Below are 16,710 nucleotides of genomic sequence, written 5' to 3'. Positions count from 1 at the left end.
CTGACCCCTACATCAGTATGACTCCTACATCAGTATGACTCCTACATCAGTATGAACCCTACATCAGTATGACCTGACCCCTACATCAGTATGAACCCTACATCAGTATGACCTGACCCCAACACCTCTCCTGCTAAATAGGAAACCACCTGCCCATTAATGAAAAATGCTTTTTTATTGTAAATATTTTACAAAATTGTTAAATAAAATATATAATTTCTTAATTCAAAAACATTTTAAAATCTAATTTTGCCCACAGAGAAGTGAAAGATAAAGTGAAGTCTGTGAGACCTAGCCTGGCTGCCAGCCCAACTTGGCCCCGCCCAGAACAAAACATTTTGGTCGGGAAGTTGGGTCTGGAGAACCTCGGTTGGGGAAAAACTATGTCCGAACAGGAGCTGTTCAGACCAATCAAATTGTCAGGGCGGGCATTATACGATGATGGACAGATGATCAACAGTAACGTAATCAACCACGTCACGAAAGAGCGCTTGAGTTGAATTCGTTTTTAACAAACATGGCTACCGCTGGAGAGCTGAGATGTTATGATTCTGCCATCGAGTCTGTTTTAGAAGACATCGACAGCGCATCCATTTTGAAAGAGGAACAGAGAAACGCGATCAAGGCATTTGTTGATCTCAAATATGTTTTTGCCCTCCTTCCTATGGGATGCGGTAAAAGTTAACATATTACGTTGCTCTGATTGGTTGCAGGTCTATCCAATTGAGCGAAGAGGCATTATTTGTTTTACGAGTTCGGTTGAAACACTCCCAATAATCACAGCCCAACGGAGGTTTCTGAGAAAACGTCAGGCTATGTGAGACCACCACTAACCCTAAAACCTTCATTCACAACTATCCTCTTATTAAAACAACCATCCTCTGATTAAAACAACCATCTTCTGATTAAAACAACCATCTTCTGATTAAAACCACTATCTGCTGATTAAAACATCGCAATTAACAATCAAAGGCTTTTCAAAAAGGACTAGGGAGAGTGACAAAGTAATAAAAATATGAATCTGACTCATTCAGAGCATCGCAGTACAATTAAACTACTGACAAATGTTATCCTTGTTTGATCCCTGTGAGCATGTGAGGACTCTCACACCTGCACAGCCGCCAGCCTGTCGTCCTAGTTGCTGGTACCCCATCATCAGGTCAGTCTGACTGAGGCAGCAGTACCAGATGCTGGTGCTACAGGGCTCCAGGTGGATCTACTGCACGCTATCCAGCCGCAGCGTCCAGGCCTGGCCGGGGGTGAAGGGTAGCTCAGGCAGCAACACGATGAGGCCTGAGGGGAGCAGGGGAGCCCAGCTCAGGCCCTGGCCCTGCAGGGTCACCTGGTACAGGGTTAAAGGTCAACACTGTAGCATACAGATGTTGTGCACAATAATGATGATGAAGCTAGTGATGGCCTTACTGTGGTGGTCTCGCTTGTCAGGGGTGCAGACAGCTTGAGGGTCGCTGTCGGAGGCTTGGTGAGAAGAAATGCATACACACTGGTCCCTTTAGAAGTATAACTGAGAGGAGGGGGAGGGAGGGGAGAGAGAGACACACAAACAAAAGGCATCAGAGGGTCCCTCCCACAGTGAGTCCCTAATCCCTCCTCCCCCTCCCCCTCACCAGATTGGCAGGGAGGTGTTCTCCATCTGCACCCTCCAGGGTTGGGAGCCGTAGATGGCGTCCCCGTTGACCCCCAGCCAGGCCCCCATGCCCCTCAGCCTCTCCTCAAACAGGGGGGGCAGCATCCCGTCTGGGGTGGGGCCCACGTTCAGCAGGTAGTTACCTCCCATGGCAACCGTGGTCACCAGGTCCTGTTTTAAAAGCAACAGCAATGAACAAACAGCAAAGAAGGGATGTCAGGGTTTTTCCTGCGTTGAAAAAGCTAAGGCGGCCCGCCTAAGGCTTTTCTCACTCCGCCTTAAAAAAAAGTCCCCATATTGCTGTAATTTGGCCATCCCACAAGCCCGCACCGCTAGTTAGTTTATAATGCAGTACCCGTAGAAGACGAAGACCAACCTAGTTAAGCAAACTTTTAGAGACTAATCACCTGCCTGAACTCTAGTTGTTTAGAGGTGATTCATTGTTCTTGTCTTTGACAGATCATTGACACGAGAAAAGGGAAAATCATTTCTTACTTCATGAAACGAGCCTGACACGAAGTAGCAGGGTGAACACATGTTACAACAGTGCGAGTGAAACGCCATTCAAATTTCATTTTCATTGAATCGTCATTTAAAAATTAGGATGTTCAAGAGGAAAACAGGCCTGATATGCGTCTGATCAGAGAGAGAGCCCACACAAACCCACACCTGTATAATACTAGGCAGGTCCATCAGCTCAAACATCTTCATGTTTCTACGGTAACCCCAGGAGGCGGTGTCCACAGACGTGCACTTCTCCCACTTGTGATTGGGCAGGACTCCTGGCGTGTACTTGTCTGCACAGTTATAGTAGCCGCCATGTTTGCAGGAGCAGCCCGCCCCCCACCTGTCATTAGTCACAATGGTGTCCTGGAGGATGATGGACACAAATACAATCCAATCACCAATCATGCTGAAGAAATAACCTAAATTATTACCTTTTACCGTGACCACAAACACAGTAAATTACAATGACATTGATGTGATCCAAAACGTGTTGCTGTATCTCTGTGTGGTAGGTATCAGGGTTAGGGTTAGGTAGGTATCAGGGTTAGGGTTAGGTAGGTATCAGGGTTAGGGTTAGGTAGGTATCAGGGTTAGGTAGGTATCAGGGTTAGGGTTAGGTAGGTATCAGGGTTAGGTAGGTATCAGGGTTAGGGTTAGGTAGGTATCAGGGTTAGGTAGGTATCAGGGTTAGGGTTAGGTAGGTATCAGGGGCATATCCACAACCTTTCTGCTGGGGTGACCAGGTTAGACCCAGGACTTTTATCTGGGTGCCAAAATAACTAGCAAACTTAGCGTGTAGCAGGTGTGTGTATATCAGGTGTGTATCTAGCAGAGGTGTGTGTAGCAGGTGTGTATATAGCAGGTGTGTGTAGCAGGTGTGTATATAGCAGGTGTGTGTGTAGTGTCCTGCACCTTTACAGGGCTGTCGTGTAGTGTGTGTGTAGTGTCCTGCAACTTTACAGGGCTGTCGTGTAGTGTGTGTGTAGTGTCCTGCACCTTTACAGGGCTGTCGTTGTAGAGCCAGGCCAGGAAGTGTGTGGAGTTCCAGTAGGAATCAGGGGCCTCCCAGTCCCCATCAGACCAGATCAGCTCTGGCTGGTACCTGCACAACACTCAGGCATGTAACGTGTGTGTGTGTTGGGGGAAGGGGGACTGAGTGTGCCATAACAAGCTGTAACAGTGCTTTTTACATGAAGTAATAATCTACTACAAGACCCATTTTACACAAGCCATAAGGAGAACTAAACTTCAGTGCAAGCAAACGATACATATATTTGTAACCTATAATTATCTCTCTAATAATGCCAGGAATCTCTGTGTGTTTGTATTAGACCGCATATTAGAATGGGTTTTTAGGGCAGCGAGTTTCCAACGATTATCTTGACAACCGGGTAGTCTGCTAAATTCATATTTTTCAGGTGTCCTCTTTATAATCCAACAGAGTGCAGTGCTGCGATTGACGATGTTTGAATAAGCATTTAGACATTTTCTAAAAATAATTTGCCGCCAGTTTGGCTTGCTCTCTTCGCTCTGGACTCAGCAGCACCAAGCTGACTCCAAATGGATGTCACGAGCCGAAAACAGGCATAAGACATTAACAAATAAATTGTCAGTGCGATACAGAAAATACAAATGATTTGCATGAATGTACTAAAGCATTTGCAATTTGTTTAAAATAATGAGATATTGCTTTTATTATGTTTACAAGTGACTAGAATAGATGATGTGGAGGCAGGGACGGACTGGGAGTAAAAATAGGCCCTGGACTTTGACCCAGGTATACGGGGCCCACTAGAACCGCCCCGTATACGCCACCACAGCTGCCCTGCCAATGCATGCTCATCCTGTGTTTGATGTGATGCAAATTAGAGAGTTCCACACTTATCTGTGTGTGCCACCCATTTTATCACGGGCACTGTGCACTAGTGTAACGAAATTTTAGGGTGTCCTTTACCTTACAACCATGTTGTAAAGCTCTGGCAGCAGTTTATGGAAGACAAAGTCTTGAGTTTTGAAGCCGTTCGCTTTGTCTGCCAGGTATAGGGGATTAAACCATTCAAACAGTGAATTGTAGAGTCCGTAGTGCAACGACCTGGGTGTGACGGAAAAGTAACACAAATCAGTCAAATAAAAGTGAACATTATTTATGTGGTTGTGTTGTGACTGACACTTGGGCCTACCTAAAACATCGATAAAATCCCAAATATGTGAGAGAATTTTTTTTTGTTTATACCTGTTGCGTACTGCCTCTCCCAAGTCACCGACGAGGTCTCGGTGTGGCCCGGTGTCAACGGAATTCCAATTCCACGAGTATGGAGACTGCCAGTTAGTGAAGCCCTCGTGATGTTTGGCGGTTAGAACCACGTACCTGAAATCACAGATGAATTTCGTATAACTTGCGGGATCTGGCAAAGTCTTTCCGTTTAATTTGGAATTTGGAAGCAAGAATTGCTTAGACTGTTGCTCTTGTTGGTTAGTGGTAGTTGATTTAAACGGTTGTATTCTATTTTAGTTAATCCTATTTTTTTATTGCTTTCCTACAGGTACACTTGCACTTAGAGATTCATGTTGTTTAATTGTAACTTGCTTAACTACATGCTCTTATGGTTTCTTCCCTTTAGCACTTATTTTTTGGTTGTTCACAATGTGTACTTCTTGTTTTTGGCTACCCGCAATGCTTTGGGGCTATCTTGTTGTTATTATCAGTGACCTATGCACTTTGTAAAGCTCTCTCTTGGAAGTCGCTTTGGATAAAAGCGTCTGCTAAATGAATAAATGTAAATATAATGTAAATGTAAGAATATAAAAACGAAAAGAATTGACTCACTTGGCACCGGAAGACTGAAATATATCGGCCCATTCCTCCGGGTCAAAGAACTGGGCTTGGAACTGGGGTGCAAACTCGGCATAGGTGAACTCTGGAGGATAGTTCTGTTTCATGTAGTCAACATACTTCGGGTCCGTTGGATGTCCTTTCCAGTGCCACCAGAACCACTCGCTGCCGAACCCTGGTACCGAGAACACTCCCCAGTGTACAAAGATCCCAAATTTTGCTTCGTCGTACCACGACGGTAACGGCCTAGCATCCAAACTGGCCCAGTTGGCTTCATACCGGGCGGCGGTTTTTGACAACAGGAGAGAGACGCACAGCCATACAAAGGCTGCCTGAGCAAACATGGTCAAGTAGGCTACTGTCCGGCTTGTCGTTGGTGCACGATGTCCTCTGGTCTAACGCCTATAACTGTCCCACCTACCGCCCCACAGCTCCAGAGAAATACAATTGTTTTTTAATAAAAACGAATATGTGGGCTGCTCCTATGGTTCCGGGATGCACATGATGTTATCGTAGTGTACCTCCATCACGTGACTCCGGTCAAATGACTGTGTAACCAATCAAATAGGAGAAGGAAGGAAAAACAACGAGCCTGGTGTTTTTTGTTGTTGCATAAATGTAGATATGGTCAAGGTTTTGTGGCATTTACATTTTTTCAAAAGATCTAGTACTGCATACTAGTTAGCTAAATACATGTCATTTAAGAACTTGCATTTTTTTATAGATATAATTAATCAAAAATAAGTATTTAAATCAAAAATCAAATAAATATTTATTTGTATAGCCCTTTTTATACGCAAGCATGTCACAGAAGGCTTCATATACGCCCATAGAACTGCCCCTCAACCAACCTAAACCCTCAAGGAAGACAAGGAAAAACTCCCAGAAACTAAGCATTTAAAGGCGTTCCATTACATTTTACTTGCTTGAGAAAGTAGTTTTTACCTTAATCTTATTAAAATCGATCCAGACACATTTTACATTTAGTCATTTAGCAGACGCTCTTATCCAAAATTATTTACAGTAAGTACAGGTACATTTGCCCCGAGGCAAGTAGGGTGAACGGGTAAACTGACTCACATCTAAAGGAACAGGAGGGTTCACCAATACTGCAGCACTAATGGCTACACATAAAGTCTGTCCCTTTGAGTTGCAAAAGCAGCTTCAGCCCTGCCCAGGGCTCACTTAACGCCCAGCAGCTTGAGGGTCCAGGCCTGCCCAGGGCTCGCTGAAAGGTCAGGCAGCAGAAGGATCATCCCTGCTGTTGGAGTCAACGGGGCCCACTTGAGAAGTAACGGGAACTTACCCAGCAGGAACACCTTGAACACAAACACACATGCATGCACGCATTCACACACACACACACACACACACACACACACACACACACACACACACACACACACACACACACACACACACACACACACACATACATACATATATACATACACAGTTTATGTGTGTAATTGGTTTTATAACATGAGTCTATTGTCCGTTTTCAGTTTCACTGTGTCCTAATAATTCTTCTAATGACCCAGACCCTTCCCACCCGGCAAGATAATACATTAGCCTTCATTATCATGACTGCATTTCAATGATCAAGGTTTGAATCCTTACATACACGTGAGGCTAATCCTTACCTGGGTAGCAGGTGTGGTAATGGGGGTGTGGAGGGTTAGGAGGTACTCAGATGGCCGTGCCAGTAGTATTGCATACACAGTCGTGTTCTTGGCAGTGTACCTATAAAGAACCACACCCATGACTGAACCTCAATCAACACAACATGTTACCAAGTCTACCGACACATGTATTTATACGTCCTCTGAGATACGCCCCAACTCCCCTTTTCTCCCCTTTCTGCCCCTCCTCCTCCCCTTCATACCCCTCCAACGCCACCCCTCCTTACTACGCCTCCTCCCCCTCACCAGATTGGCAGGGAGGTGTTCTCCATCTGCACCCTCCAGGGTTGGGAGCCGTAGATGGCGTCCCCGTTGACCCCCAGCCAGGCCCCCATGCCCCTCAGCCTCTCCTCAAACAGGGGGGGCAGCATCCCGTCTGGGGTGGGGCCCACGTTCAGCAGGTAGTTACCTCCCATGGCAACCGTGGTCACCAGGTCCTGACAGAGGTGGAGGAGGAGGGGAGGCAGAGAGGGGAGGGGAGAGGGAGGGAGAGAGAGAGAGGGGAGGGGAGAAAGAAAAAGAGTAAACAAAGCAGGCAGGAAAACATGGAGAGAGGGTTAGGGATCTATCTTGATCTTTTTCTTGTAAAATTTTAGGCACGTAAGACACTATAGCTCTGAAATTAGATAAACTTTGAACTTGACACCATCTACAAGTCACTTCCTGTGTGACCTCTCACCTTTATGATGGTAGGCAGGTCCATCAGCTCATCCAGCCTCATGTTTCTACGGTAACCCCAAGAATGAAGGTCGATTGACTGACATTTTTCCCACTTGTGATTGGGCAGCTGTCCTGGGCTGTACCTATCAGCACAGTTGAAGTACCCTCCATGTTTACAGTAGCAGCCCTTCCCCCACCTGTCATTGGTCACCACCACATCCTGAGGAAGGACATCAAGGACATCAGCAAGCCACATGGACACCATGGTAACACCTACTGTACTCTACAGCTACAGCACTTTTTGTGGTTCATGTTGTTTTAATTTGTAACTTAATACATGCTGATAACAGCATGCTTTTTGGGTCTTCCCTTTGGCACTTGTTTAGTTTTTTCACAATGTATGCTTCATGTTTTGGCTGCTTGCAATGTTTGGGACTACCTCGTTGTTATGATCAGTGACCTATGCTCTTTTGTAAAGCTCTCTCTTGGAAGTCGCTTTGGATAAAAGCGTCTGCTAAATGCATAAATGTAAATGTAAATGCCATGGTTCTATAACATGATGTTTACCATAGGAAATAGTTGGTGTTTTCATTGATTGACCTCCAAAGTGTAGTGTTCTGCTCAGGCGTGTATGTATATCAGGTGTATGTATATCAGGTGTGTGTGTAGCAGGTGTGTATATAGCAGGTGTGTGTGTAGTGTCCTGCACCTTTACAGGGCTGTCGTGTAGTGTGTGTGTAGTGTCCTGCACCTTTACAGGGCTGTCGTTGTAGAGCCAGGCCAGGAAGTGTGTGGAGTTCCAGTAGGAATCAGGGGCCTCCCAGTCCCCATCAGACCAGATCAGCTCTGGCTGGTACGTCTTCACCAGGTGCATAAGTTCAGGAAGAACTTTTCCGAACACAAAGTTCTGGCTCTTGAACCCCGAGGCCTTGTCAGCTAGATAGAGTGGGTGGAACCATTCAAAGAGGGAATGGTACAGTCCCAGGTGCACTGACCTATCAGAATATGGTAGGAACACGTGTTTACTGGGTAACATTCTATGTGACAACAATGCTGTTTATGTGTTACGAGGCTCCGAATAAGCACATAACCTTCATTTCATGTTTGGTATATTTCATCAAGGTGCATCTGAGAGTTTCTGGTCTCTTTAAATATATGAAATGTTAAGGATATGTTCAGTTTACAGAGATGTTATTTCTCTGTGTGTATGTAATGCAAGTTAACCTTCCTCCCTGAATAGAGACATCACCAATCTGATCGGTCCACACCAGCTGCACATGCATGCCATTAAAATAGAAGTTTGTATAAAATTATGCATACCCTCAATATAATGTAATAATGCTTTATTCGTTTAGCAGACGTCTTTATCCAAAGCAACTGCAGGTGAGATTTGAATCTTTAGACTTCTGAGCTATGTCCTTCTAACCTGCTGGTGGGTGAAGGAAGGATATATTTCGAGCTGCATTCAGAAGCGGCGTGTTAATCAGAGGACTCACGTCTTCCTGATGGCTGCCGCGAGCTCCCCCACCACATCCCGGTGGGGCCCGGTGTCCACGGAGTTCCAGTTCCACGAGTACTTAGATCCCCAGTTGGTGAAGCCCTCGTGATGCTTGGTTGTAAACACCACGTACCTGGTGGATGGCAACCGAAATACATGTGCACACACGCACACAGATTCACAACACCCATCAGAGACATTGACTTCATGTTTATTAGGCTTATGTAATTGTTGGCTACATTTAACAAGACCGCTAAACTCTTCCATGGGGAAAGGAAGTGTGATTTGAGACAATGGATCTAAACGACTATAGTAACACACTGTAAAAGCATCAACGTCCTTATTGAGAATAAGCCGTTTTCGTTTTATGGTCTCTGAATTTATATTAATCTATTTAACCGCACAGTAATATAATTGTGTTAAATTGATTTACTGTACTTTGGTCTAAGTCGATTTTTCTGGTATCAGTAGCCTGCTTTAATTCACTATTTATTGTAGTCGGTACTTCCAACTTTTACCAGTCTTTTTGGCGCCCTCTGCTGGTTGTGCTGATTGAGGGTTAACCCTAACCCACCTGGAATAGGCACGCGGAACTTGGCCAGATTTACATTTACATTAATTCTTTTAGCAGACGCTTTTATCCAAAGCGACTTCCAAGAGAGAGCTTTACAAAGTGCATACGTCACTGATAATAACAACAAGATAGCCCCAGATCGTAAAATGTGACTAAGTTAATAAAATAGTTTAAATGTAAGATTGTTAAATATTGTTTCGATACTTTGAACTTACTTTGCACCTGAAGCTTGAATAATATCAGTCCAAGAATCAGGGTCGAAAAATTTTCCGTGAAAGTCGGGCGCAAAATCCTCGTAAGTAAAACCAGGAGGATAATTTGTCCTCATGAACTCGATTTCTGCCGCCCGTTTCGTTGATTGCCAATTGCACCAGAACCACTCGCTGTATTGACCAAATCCAGGTACTGAGAATACACCCCAGTGAATGAAAATCCCGATTTTGGCTTCGTCGTACCATTTCGGCAGCGGCCTGGCATCAAGACTCACCCAGTCCGCGGTGTATTTCACGGCCTCTGCATGTTCCCCTGAAAACACCGCGAGCACCACAGCCGGCAGAACGAAACTGGTCAGCAACATTTTGTAAACCTTCATGAGTTATTGAAGGTTTATAACCTACAGTGGAACACTTTCCGTCGGAGTGAGAAAAACATCCAACACTCACACACTAAAGAGAGGTATCATCTGACTTGCGGTATTTGTCAATGCAAATAGAGACAAAGCAGCAGAACGAGCTGAACTGGAAATCCCGGCCTGGTCACCTGGTTACTTACCACATATCGCGGCGGGGAAGTACACAACAAGTTGTACAAAGTTCGTTGCACGACATTTAAATGAAACTGATGTATTTATCTTCAACAGGGTTACTGAAATAATGTTTAATGTATCACAATAGAAAAAGGATAGAATGACATTACTCACATGCTCAAAACAGGGCTTAACAAGTAATAAGACATGATTTCCTTAAGCATTTTATATTCATTCAATACAATACATACAGTGGCAAATTTAATTGCAGATTACATGTTTTCCTACACCTGCTTAATAAATAGGTTTACATAATCTTGCAATTGGCATAAATAGGTGATTGGCTGGTACCCCAAGATGGCAATGATATAGTATAATTTGAATTATTCAAACAAAGAGATACTTTTAAAAGTTCACAGTGTGGTCTCTATGACTTCTCTGTTCTGAGAGTGAGAAAGATGAGTGTTCATTTAGAGCAGGGCACTCCAACCCTGCTCTTGGAGAGATACCCTCCTGTAGGGTTACACTCCAACCCTTCTCCTGGAGAGATATCCTCCTGTAGGGTTACACTCCAACCCTGCTTCTGGAGAGATACCCTCCTGTAGGGTTACACTCCAACCCTGTTCCTGGAGAGATATCCTCCTGTAGGGTTACACTCCAACCCTGCTCCTGGAGAGATACCCTCCTGTAGGGTTACACTCCAACCCTGCTCCTGGAGAGATACCCTCCTGTAGGGTTACACTCCAACCCTGCTCCTGGAGAGATACCCTCCTGTAGGGTTACACTCCAACCCTGCTCCTGGAGAGATACCCTCCTGTAGGGTTACACTCCAACCCTGCTCCTGGAGAGATACCCTCCTGTAGGGTTACACTCCAACCCTGCTCCTGGAGAGATACCCTCCTGTAGGGTTACACTCCAACCCTGCTCCTGGAGAGGCGGGTCTTTCTCCCGGCGCAGGGTGGGAGACCCCTGGTCTTGACGAACACCCCTGAAAAAGGTTTGGCCCTTTCTGTCACTCAGCTGAAAGCAGAGGGAGTAGAATCTCAGGTTCAAAACCCTGGTATCCATCTGTGTGATGAGAGGAGGAGGAGGGAGAGAAGAGAGAGAGGGGGAGCTCTTACATCATGCCTGTCCCCAGAGGGAGCTGTGCAGTGTGGAGTCCCCTCCTCTCCTCCAGCCTCTCCTCCATATTGGCCCCAACCTCCACTTCCTCTACATCCTCCATGAAACTCGACCAATCCGTGTCCCCGTCCCCGTGCTCTCCGTCTCCTGGTTGGCTGGTGTGGTGGGCTTGGTCCAGGTGGGCGGTGTCCTGGTGGGTGGTGGAGACGCAGGTGCAGCTGTCACACAGGCCAAAGCGCTTCAGGCCGCTGGACACCACCCCGCTGAAGGAGCGCCTGCAGCCCTTACACACCACAGGCCAGCTGGAGCGATGCACCTGACACACACACACACCGTGTTAACATACACACACCACACTGTGTTAACAGTGTTAGGGTCAGGGGTGAAGGGTCAGAGGTAAAGGAGCTTACACTCAGTGCGTGGCTGCGGAGGTGCTCCTGCCTGGTGAACCTCTTGCCACATAGCTGGCAGGGGAAGGGCCTCTCCCCAGTGTGGCAGCGCACGTGTCTCTTCAGGATGCCTTTCTGCTTGGCCGCGTACGGACAGAAGGGACAGCGGTGGAGCTTCACTGGCACCAGCACTCCGTCACCTGCAGGGGGAGACAGAGCAACCACAGGTAACCAGGGCATACAGTAGATATAGATTATCAAAAAAATAAGACTACTGTGATTTAAGCCCAAATAATTAACTATCAATATGGAATACTATTGCCTGAATCACGTTGTTAATGTGATGAGACCTAGGCATCGCTGCCACATCATCACACACCTGGAAAGGAGGGCCGGTCAGGAACTGGTCTGAATGACATACCTGTGTCCTCTCCATACCAGTCACTGTGGATCTCCATGCTGGACGGCCCCAGACCAGGGCCCTCGTCCACTCTGCCTGCCCCAGGTCCAAAGCTTATTCCCTGGGCAAGCATCTGGCCTTGTTCCCCTCTGTCCCTGTGGGGACTGGCTCCTCCATCTCGGCCCAGGGCATGGTAGCCACTGTAGCCCAGGGTGGAGCGCTCACCACTGGGGTTGGAGCTGCTGGGGAGCAGCCTGTCATGATGAGGGGCTTCGTTGCTGAACAGGTCTTTATCGTCAGAGGATAGGGTTAGCTCTTCGTCCGGATCGTATTCTATCTTTGGGTGCACCAACACCAGCGACAGCCCCGAGGATGTGGAGGAGGAGGAGGAGGGCTGGGAGTGGTCCCTGGGCCCCTGCCCACCCACAGACAGGCACTCCCTCCTGGGGCTGCCATCGCTCTCAGAGTCCCTGACAGCGCCAGTGGCGGAGGGGGCTGCCGCCAAGGGGGCCCGCATAGAGTTTGACGCATCTGAAACCACAACAGGACCCCCACAGGGCCCCAGAGAGGGGGCTGCCATGGGCCCCAGGGGGGAGGGGGGGAGTGTGGAGGGGGCAGGGGGGAGGGCAGGGGTTCCACTATCAGCCTCCCCGCTTCCCCCGCCCCTCTCCTTCCCCTCCTCCCTCTGGCGGGAGCAGATCTCCAGGGAGGATCGGATGTAGCTCTTGCAGAAGCTGACCACGTCTGTCATCTGGAGGTAGCTGGCAGCTGACATCACCTCTATCACATTGGAGCTGCTGAGGCCCAGACGGCCCGAGTACAGGAAGTCCAAGATGGACGAGAAGGCCTCTGCCGTCACAATGTCCAGAGAGGCCGTGCTGTGGCCCTGACCGTTGTCCTGAGGGAGGGAGGGTTAGGTAAAGAGGTCACAAGAATACATTTAGAGACAGTTTGGACCAGAGACTTGTCTCACCTGTAGGTAGTGTAAACCTGTCTAACCTGTATGTAGTGTAAACCTGTCTCACCTGTAGGTAGTGGACCAATAAGGCACGGAAGTAGCCGCTGCTGGCAAACAGGATGTTGCGATGTGCCTTGAAGACCCGCCCTTCCACCAGGATGCTGCAGTCGCAGAAGAAGTCCCTCCTCCGCTGCTCATCCAGCTCAGAGAGAAGCCTGGCCTGGTAGGACGGAACCTCCATCTGCCTAACTAGCTGTGGAGGGGAGAGGGGGAAAGAGATTCAAGAGAGTAGGGAGAGAGACATTTGAGAGGACAGTGAGAGAGAGTAAGGAGAGAGAGGGGTGGATAAAGGACAGTTATGAAGTTGTTGAACAAGAGAAAGTGGTAAAGGAGTGATACAGAGAGATGGGAGAGATGTCTGAATTTAGTACCTTTGTGTACCACTGCTAACGAGTTTTGGTTGTTCACAATGTGTGCTTCATGTTTTGGCAACCCGCAATGTTTTTGGGGCTATCTTGTTGTTATTGTCAGTGACCTATGCACTTTGTAAAGCTCTCTCGTGTACCGGGCTGCATTATCACAGTTCAAATTACCCAACGTTCCAGACCCCATTATCGTATGTTTCAGGGCTCTCAAGTCTCACGCATTCGCCGTGAAACTCACGCATTTCAACCATTTCTCACCAACACCTTGTATTTCTCGCGCTGAGAAGTAATGTATAACTTGTCCCGCTATATACAATTAGCTAATGGACAATTGCAGGCATACGGAGGGAAGTTTACTGCCGAGTTGATAGTTGTCTCGAGTTATACAGAGTTTTAACACTTTTTAAAAATGACCCCTACCAGCCACATTTTTGATAACATTTGAGAGCCGTAAATCTATATAAAAATATTCTCACGAATATTTGCTGCATCAACTAAAGTAATATATCCATACATCTTATATTGCCTCTATACCAAATTACAACCTACTAATTGAACATTTTAAAATACAAACTCATCCGTTAAAACATGCTTGTGTTAAGATTAGTCTAGTGATAGCAATTTAGCTAACAACACTTGGCTGTGTACTGTAGCTAGCAATCTCTCATTCTTTCAGGTTTGCCAGCTACATTTGCCCATATCTGTACCATTTTGCGAGTACATCTGAAATATGTAATAAATGACGGTACCTGGCTAGCCGTTTGAAGAAGTTGTTCGAACCACCATAGATATATAACGTGTTTATAAAAGTGTCGCTAGTTACCAAACTAGCTCTGTTTCAGCTCCTCTGCTTTGCTGGCAACCACTTCCTCTTCCTGAAACATTCATCCAATCAGACATGGGATGACGCCCTAAAGGCGGGGCTAGTGAGGAAAAAGGAAACATTAAAATGCGTATTCGTAAAAACGGCTTGATTCATTTGTTCATCATTCATTTATTCACACTAAAATATAATTAAATTTTTACGCATTATCACATATAATACATCAATATTTAAATGAAAAACAAGAACATTGTGTAGTTCTACTTGGAGTTGGGTAACATAAAGTGAAGTCGTTTCCTTTCTCATCACTAGAGGGCAGATATTCACTAAACCCCACGAGTTGAGACGTGAACGAGGCCTCTGGAGGTTTCATTAAATAGTTTTGTGTTTCTATGACAACCATTAGCGTTTTTATGTGAGGTAGTACATAGCTATTTACCAACATGTTGTGTTTCATTCCTTGAATCAAAGGGAGGGGGGGGAGTATCTCCCTTCAGCTCCCAGCCTTGTGTCCAGGAGGGGGGGGGGGGGGGGGCAGCGTGGTGTCCACTTCTACTATGAGAGGAGGGGGGGGGGGCAGCCTGGTGTCCACTTCTACTATGAGAGGAGGGGGGGGGCAGCGTGGTGTCCACTTCTACTATGCCCAGCCCTCCCAGCCCAGCCCTCCCAGCCCTCCCAGCCCAGCCCAGCCCTCCCAGCCCTCCCAGCCCAGCCCTCCCAGCCCTCCCAGCCCAGCCCAGCCCAGCCCAGCCCAGCCCAGCCCAGCCCAGCCCTCCCAGCCCTCCCAGCCCAGCCCAGCCCTCCGAGCCCTCCCAGCCCAGCCCTCCCAGCCTAGCCCTCCCAGCCCAGCCCTCCCAGCCCAGCCCAGCCCTTTACAGGCCAGCCCTCCCAGCCCAGCCCAGCCCATTACAGCCCAGCCCTCCCAGCCCAGCCCAGCCCAGCCCTCCCAGCCCAGCCCAGCCCAGCCCAGTCCAGTCCAGCCCAGCCCATTACAGCCCAGCCCTCCTAGCCCAGCCCATTACAGCCCAGCCCATTACAGCCCAGCCCAGCCCTCCCAGCCCTCCCAGCCCAGCCCTCCCAGCCCTCCCAGCTCAGCTCAGCCCAGCCCTCCCAGCCCAGCCCAGCCCAGCCCATTACAGCCCAGCCCTCCCAGCCCAGCCCTCCCAGCCCAGCCCATTACAGCCCAGCCCTCCCAGCCCAGCCCTCCCAGCCCAGCCCATTACAGCCCAGCCTTCCCAGCCCAGCCCTCCCAGCCCAGCCCAGCCCAGCCCAGCCCAGCTAGCTACATAGGGACTGCCACTGGACAGATTCTTTGTTTCAGCTCCTTTCCCATGGGGAAGCAGGAAGCATCAAGACCTGGAGGAACTGTACATACATCAGCCTCCCAACATGCTTCTCTTTGGAGAATGACATTTATAGCAGCCCATAAAACTCCATTCACTCTCATAACCCCTAAATATAAACCATTATAAACCGGTCTGCCAGGCCGTTCCTGGAAGAGCCGGAGGAGAACTTGTAAAATCAGCGAGGCTGATGGATCTATGACCCAGCCTCTCACCTGGAGCTATGACCCAGCCTCTCACCTGGAGCTATGACCCAGCCTCTCACCTGACGCTGCGCTGTCTGTTGTACTCCGGATGTCCCAGCTGTGAAGCAGGAAGTCTGTGACTACTGACTTAAGAAGTGTGTTTAAGCACTCTTATCATTAAAGCATAACCTTCTTGTGGTGTGTCTGAGGTGAGATGTTGTTACACTGTGAACAGGATTGTCTATTGGTCCTGGCCGGGAGGCCCTCAGAACTTCACTGAGCATCACTAAGTCCTTTTGATAACAGATCAGCTAAATAATAACATGTAAATGTGTGTCATTGTTCCGGGTAGTTCAAATTCAGCTAATGTATTTGTTTGTGTTCTGTGTTGTGTTTAGTATTTGCCACTAGTTTTCAAACCTAATCCAGTTCTGTGAAGTATCTTGTCCCAGCAGCTCCCTGCAGCTTCCAGCCCACCAGGCTGATTACAGGGAGGAGACAATGGAGGGAGCCGCAGCAAGGAGTCTCCTCTATCTCCGGGAGGACAAGCATGAGCAGAGAAACGTTTGAATTCCCTCAGAATGTTAGGAATCCAGCCTGGGGCCCAGAAGGACCCTGCGTCACACATCAAAGAGCCCAGACTAGAGTGTGGTGGACTTGTGGTGGAGAGGGAATGTGTGTGTGTGAGTCCAATGTCAAACTATGTGTATTTTTAATGTGTTCTTGTTCTTGTCTCAATATGTACTCAAAAAGGCTGCATGTAAATGTAAACTCAAAGGCTGAGTGAGTAGATCTCTAAGTGTGTATGTGTGGGAATGTGTGTGTGCATGTGTGTGTATGTGGGAATGTGTGTGTCATCTATCCCTTTGTCCCTTCATCCCTCTGTGATCAGATAATACTAATCATTTTTAGGCTAATATG

At 47.6% G+C, this 16,710-nt stretch overlaps 3 protein-coding genes across 3 annotated transcripts; all 3 read right to left on the bottom strand.

Annotated features, from left to right (window-relative positions):
- Positions 1-156: 156 nt before the first annotated feature.
- Positions 157-5,542, bottom strand: LOC124466848 (tissue alpha-L-fucosidase-like). Its single transcript, XM_047018760.1, has 8 exons — positions 4,980-5,542; positions 4,386-4,520; positions 4,107-4,244; positions 3,149-3,254; positions 2,315-2,515; positions 1,626-1,816; positions 1,423-1,522; positions 157-1,342 (listed from the first exon to the last, which is right to left on the bottom strand). The coding sequence occupies exons 1-8, from the start codon at positions 5,327-5,329 to the stop codon at positions 1,217-1,219; spliced, it is 1,347 nt and encodes a 448-aa protein (XP_046874716.1). The 5' UTR covers positions 5,330-5,542; the 3' UTR covers positions 157-1,216.
- A 339-nt stretch (positions 5,543-5,881) lies between these two features.
- Positions 5,882-10,142, bottom strand: LOC124466847 (tissue alpha-L-fucosidase-like). The gene is made up of 7 exons (XM_047018759.1): positions 9,615-10,142; positions 8,824-8,958; positions 8,079-8,322; positions 7,347-7,547; positions 6,914-7,104; positions 6,629-6,728; positions 5,882-6,304 (listed from the first exon to the last, which is right to left on the bottom strand). Exons 1-7 carry the CDS (start codon positions 9,989-9,991, stop codon positions 6,167-6,169), a joined length of 1,386 nt encoding a protein of 461 aa, XP_046874715.1. The 5' UTR covers positions 9,992-10,142; the 3' UTR covers positions 5,882-6,166.
- An 862-nt stretch (positions 10,143-11,004) lies between these two features.
- On the bottom strand, positions 11,005-14,314 carry zbtb8b (zinc finger and BTB domain containing 8B). The gene is made up of 6 exons (XM_047019175.1): positions 14,188-14,314; positions 13,081-13,266; positions 12,077-12,953; positions 11,677-11,855; positions 11,266-11,582; positions 11,005-11,164 (listed from the first exon to the last, which is right to left on the bottom strand). The coding sequence occupies exons 2-6, from the start codon at positions 13,252-13,254 to the stop codon at positions 11,161-11,163; spliced, it is 1,551 nt and encodes a 516-aa protein (XP_046875131.1). The 5' UTR covers positions 13,255-13,266; positions 14,188-14,314; the 3' UTR covers positions 11,005-11,160.
- Positions 14,315-16,710: the final 2,396 nt, after the last annotated feature.

The sequence above is a fragment of the Hypomesus transpacificus genome, chromosome 4 (assembly GCF_021917145.1).
Source record: "Hypomesus transpacificus isolate Combined female chromosome 4, fHypTra1, whole genome shotgun sequence".
Lineage (NCBI taxonomy): Eukaryota > Metazoa > Chordata > Actinopteri > Osmeriformes > Osmeridae > Hypomesus > Hypomesus transpacificus.
This window is presented reverse-complemented; position numbering and strand designations above follow the sequence as displayed.

What these genes read in the sequence shown, in the direction of transcription:
- LOC124466848 (XM_047018760.1), bottom strand. Translation starts at nt 5,329, where the DNA reads ATGTTTGCTCAGGCAGCCTTTGTATGGCTGTGCGTCTCTCTCCTGTTG. An exon ending in ACCTGCCTAGTATTATACAG is followed by an intron (nt 1,817 to 2,314) that starts GTGTGGGTTTGT and finishes CTTTTAAAACAG; the next exon opens with GACCTGGTGACCACGGTTGC. An exon ending in AACACCTCCCTGCCAATCTG is followed by an intron (nt 1,523 to 1,625) that starts GTGAGGGGGAGG and finishes CCCTCCTCTCAG; the next exon opens with TTATACTTCTAAAGGGACCA.
- LOC124466847 (XM_047018759.1), bottom strand. Translation starts at nt 9,991, where the DNA reads ATGAAGGTTTACAAAATGTTGCTGACCAGTTTCGTTCTGCCGGCTGTG. An exon ending in ATTCAAGCTTCAGGTGCAAA is followed by an intron (nt 8,959 to 9,614) that starts GTAAGTTCAAAG and finishes GCCATCCACCAG; the next exon opens with GTACGTGGTGTTTACAACCA. An exon ending in ACCTGCCTACCATCATAAAG is followed by an intron (nt 7,105 to 7,346) that starts GTGAGAGGTCAC and finishes CACCTCTGTCAG; the next exon opens with GACCTGGTGACCACGGTTGC.
- zbtb8b (XM_047019175.1), bottom strand. Translation starts at nt 13,254, where the DNA reads ATGGAGGTTCCGTCCTACCAGGCCAGGCTTCTCTCTGAGCTGGATGAG. An exon ending in TATTGGTCCACTACCTACAG is followed by an intron (nt 12,954 to 13,080) that starts GTGAGACAGGTT and finishes TCCCTCCCTCAG; the next exon opens with GACAACGGTCAGGGCCACAG. An exon ending in CTGGTATGGAGAGGACACAG is followed by an intron (nt 11,856 to 12,076) that starts GTATGTCATTCA and finishes CTCCCCCTGCAG; the next exon opens with GTGACGGAGTGCTGGTGCCA.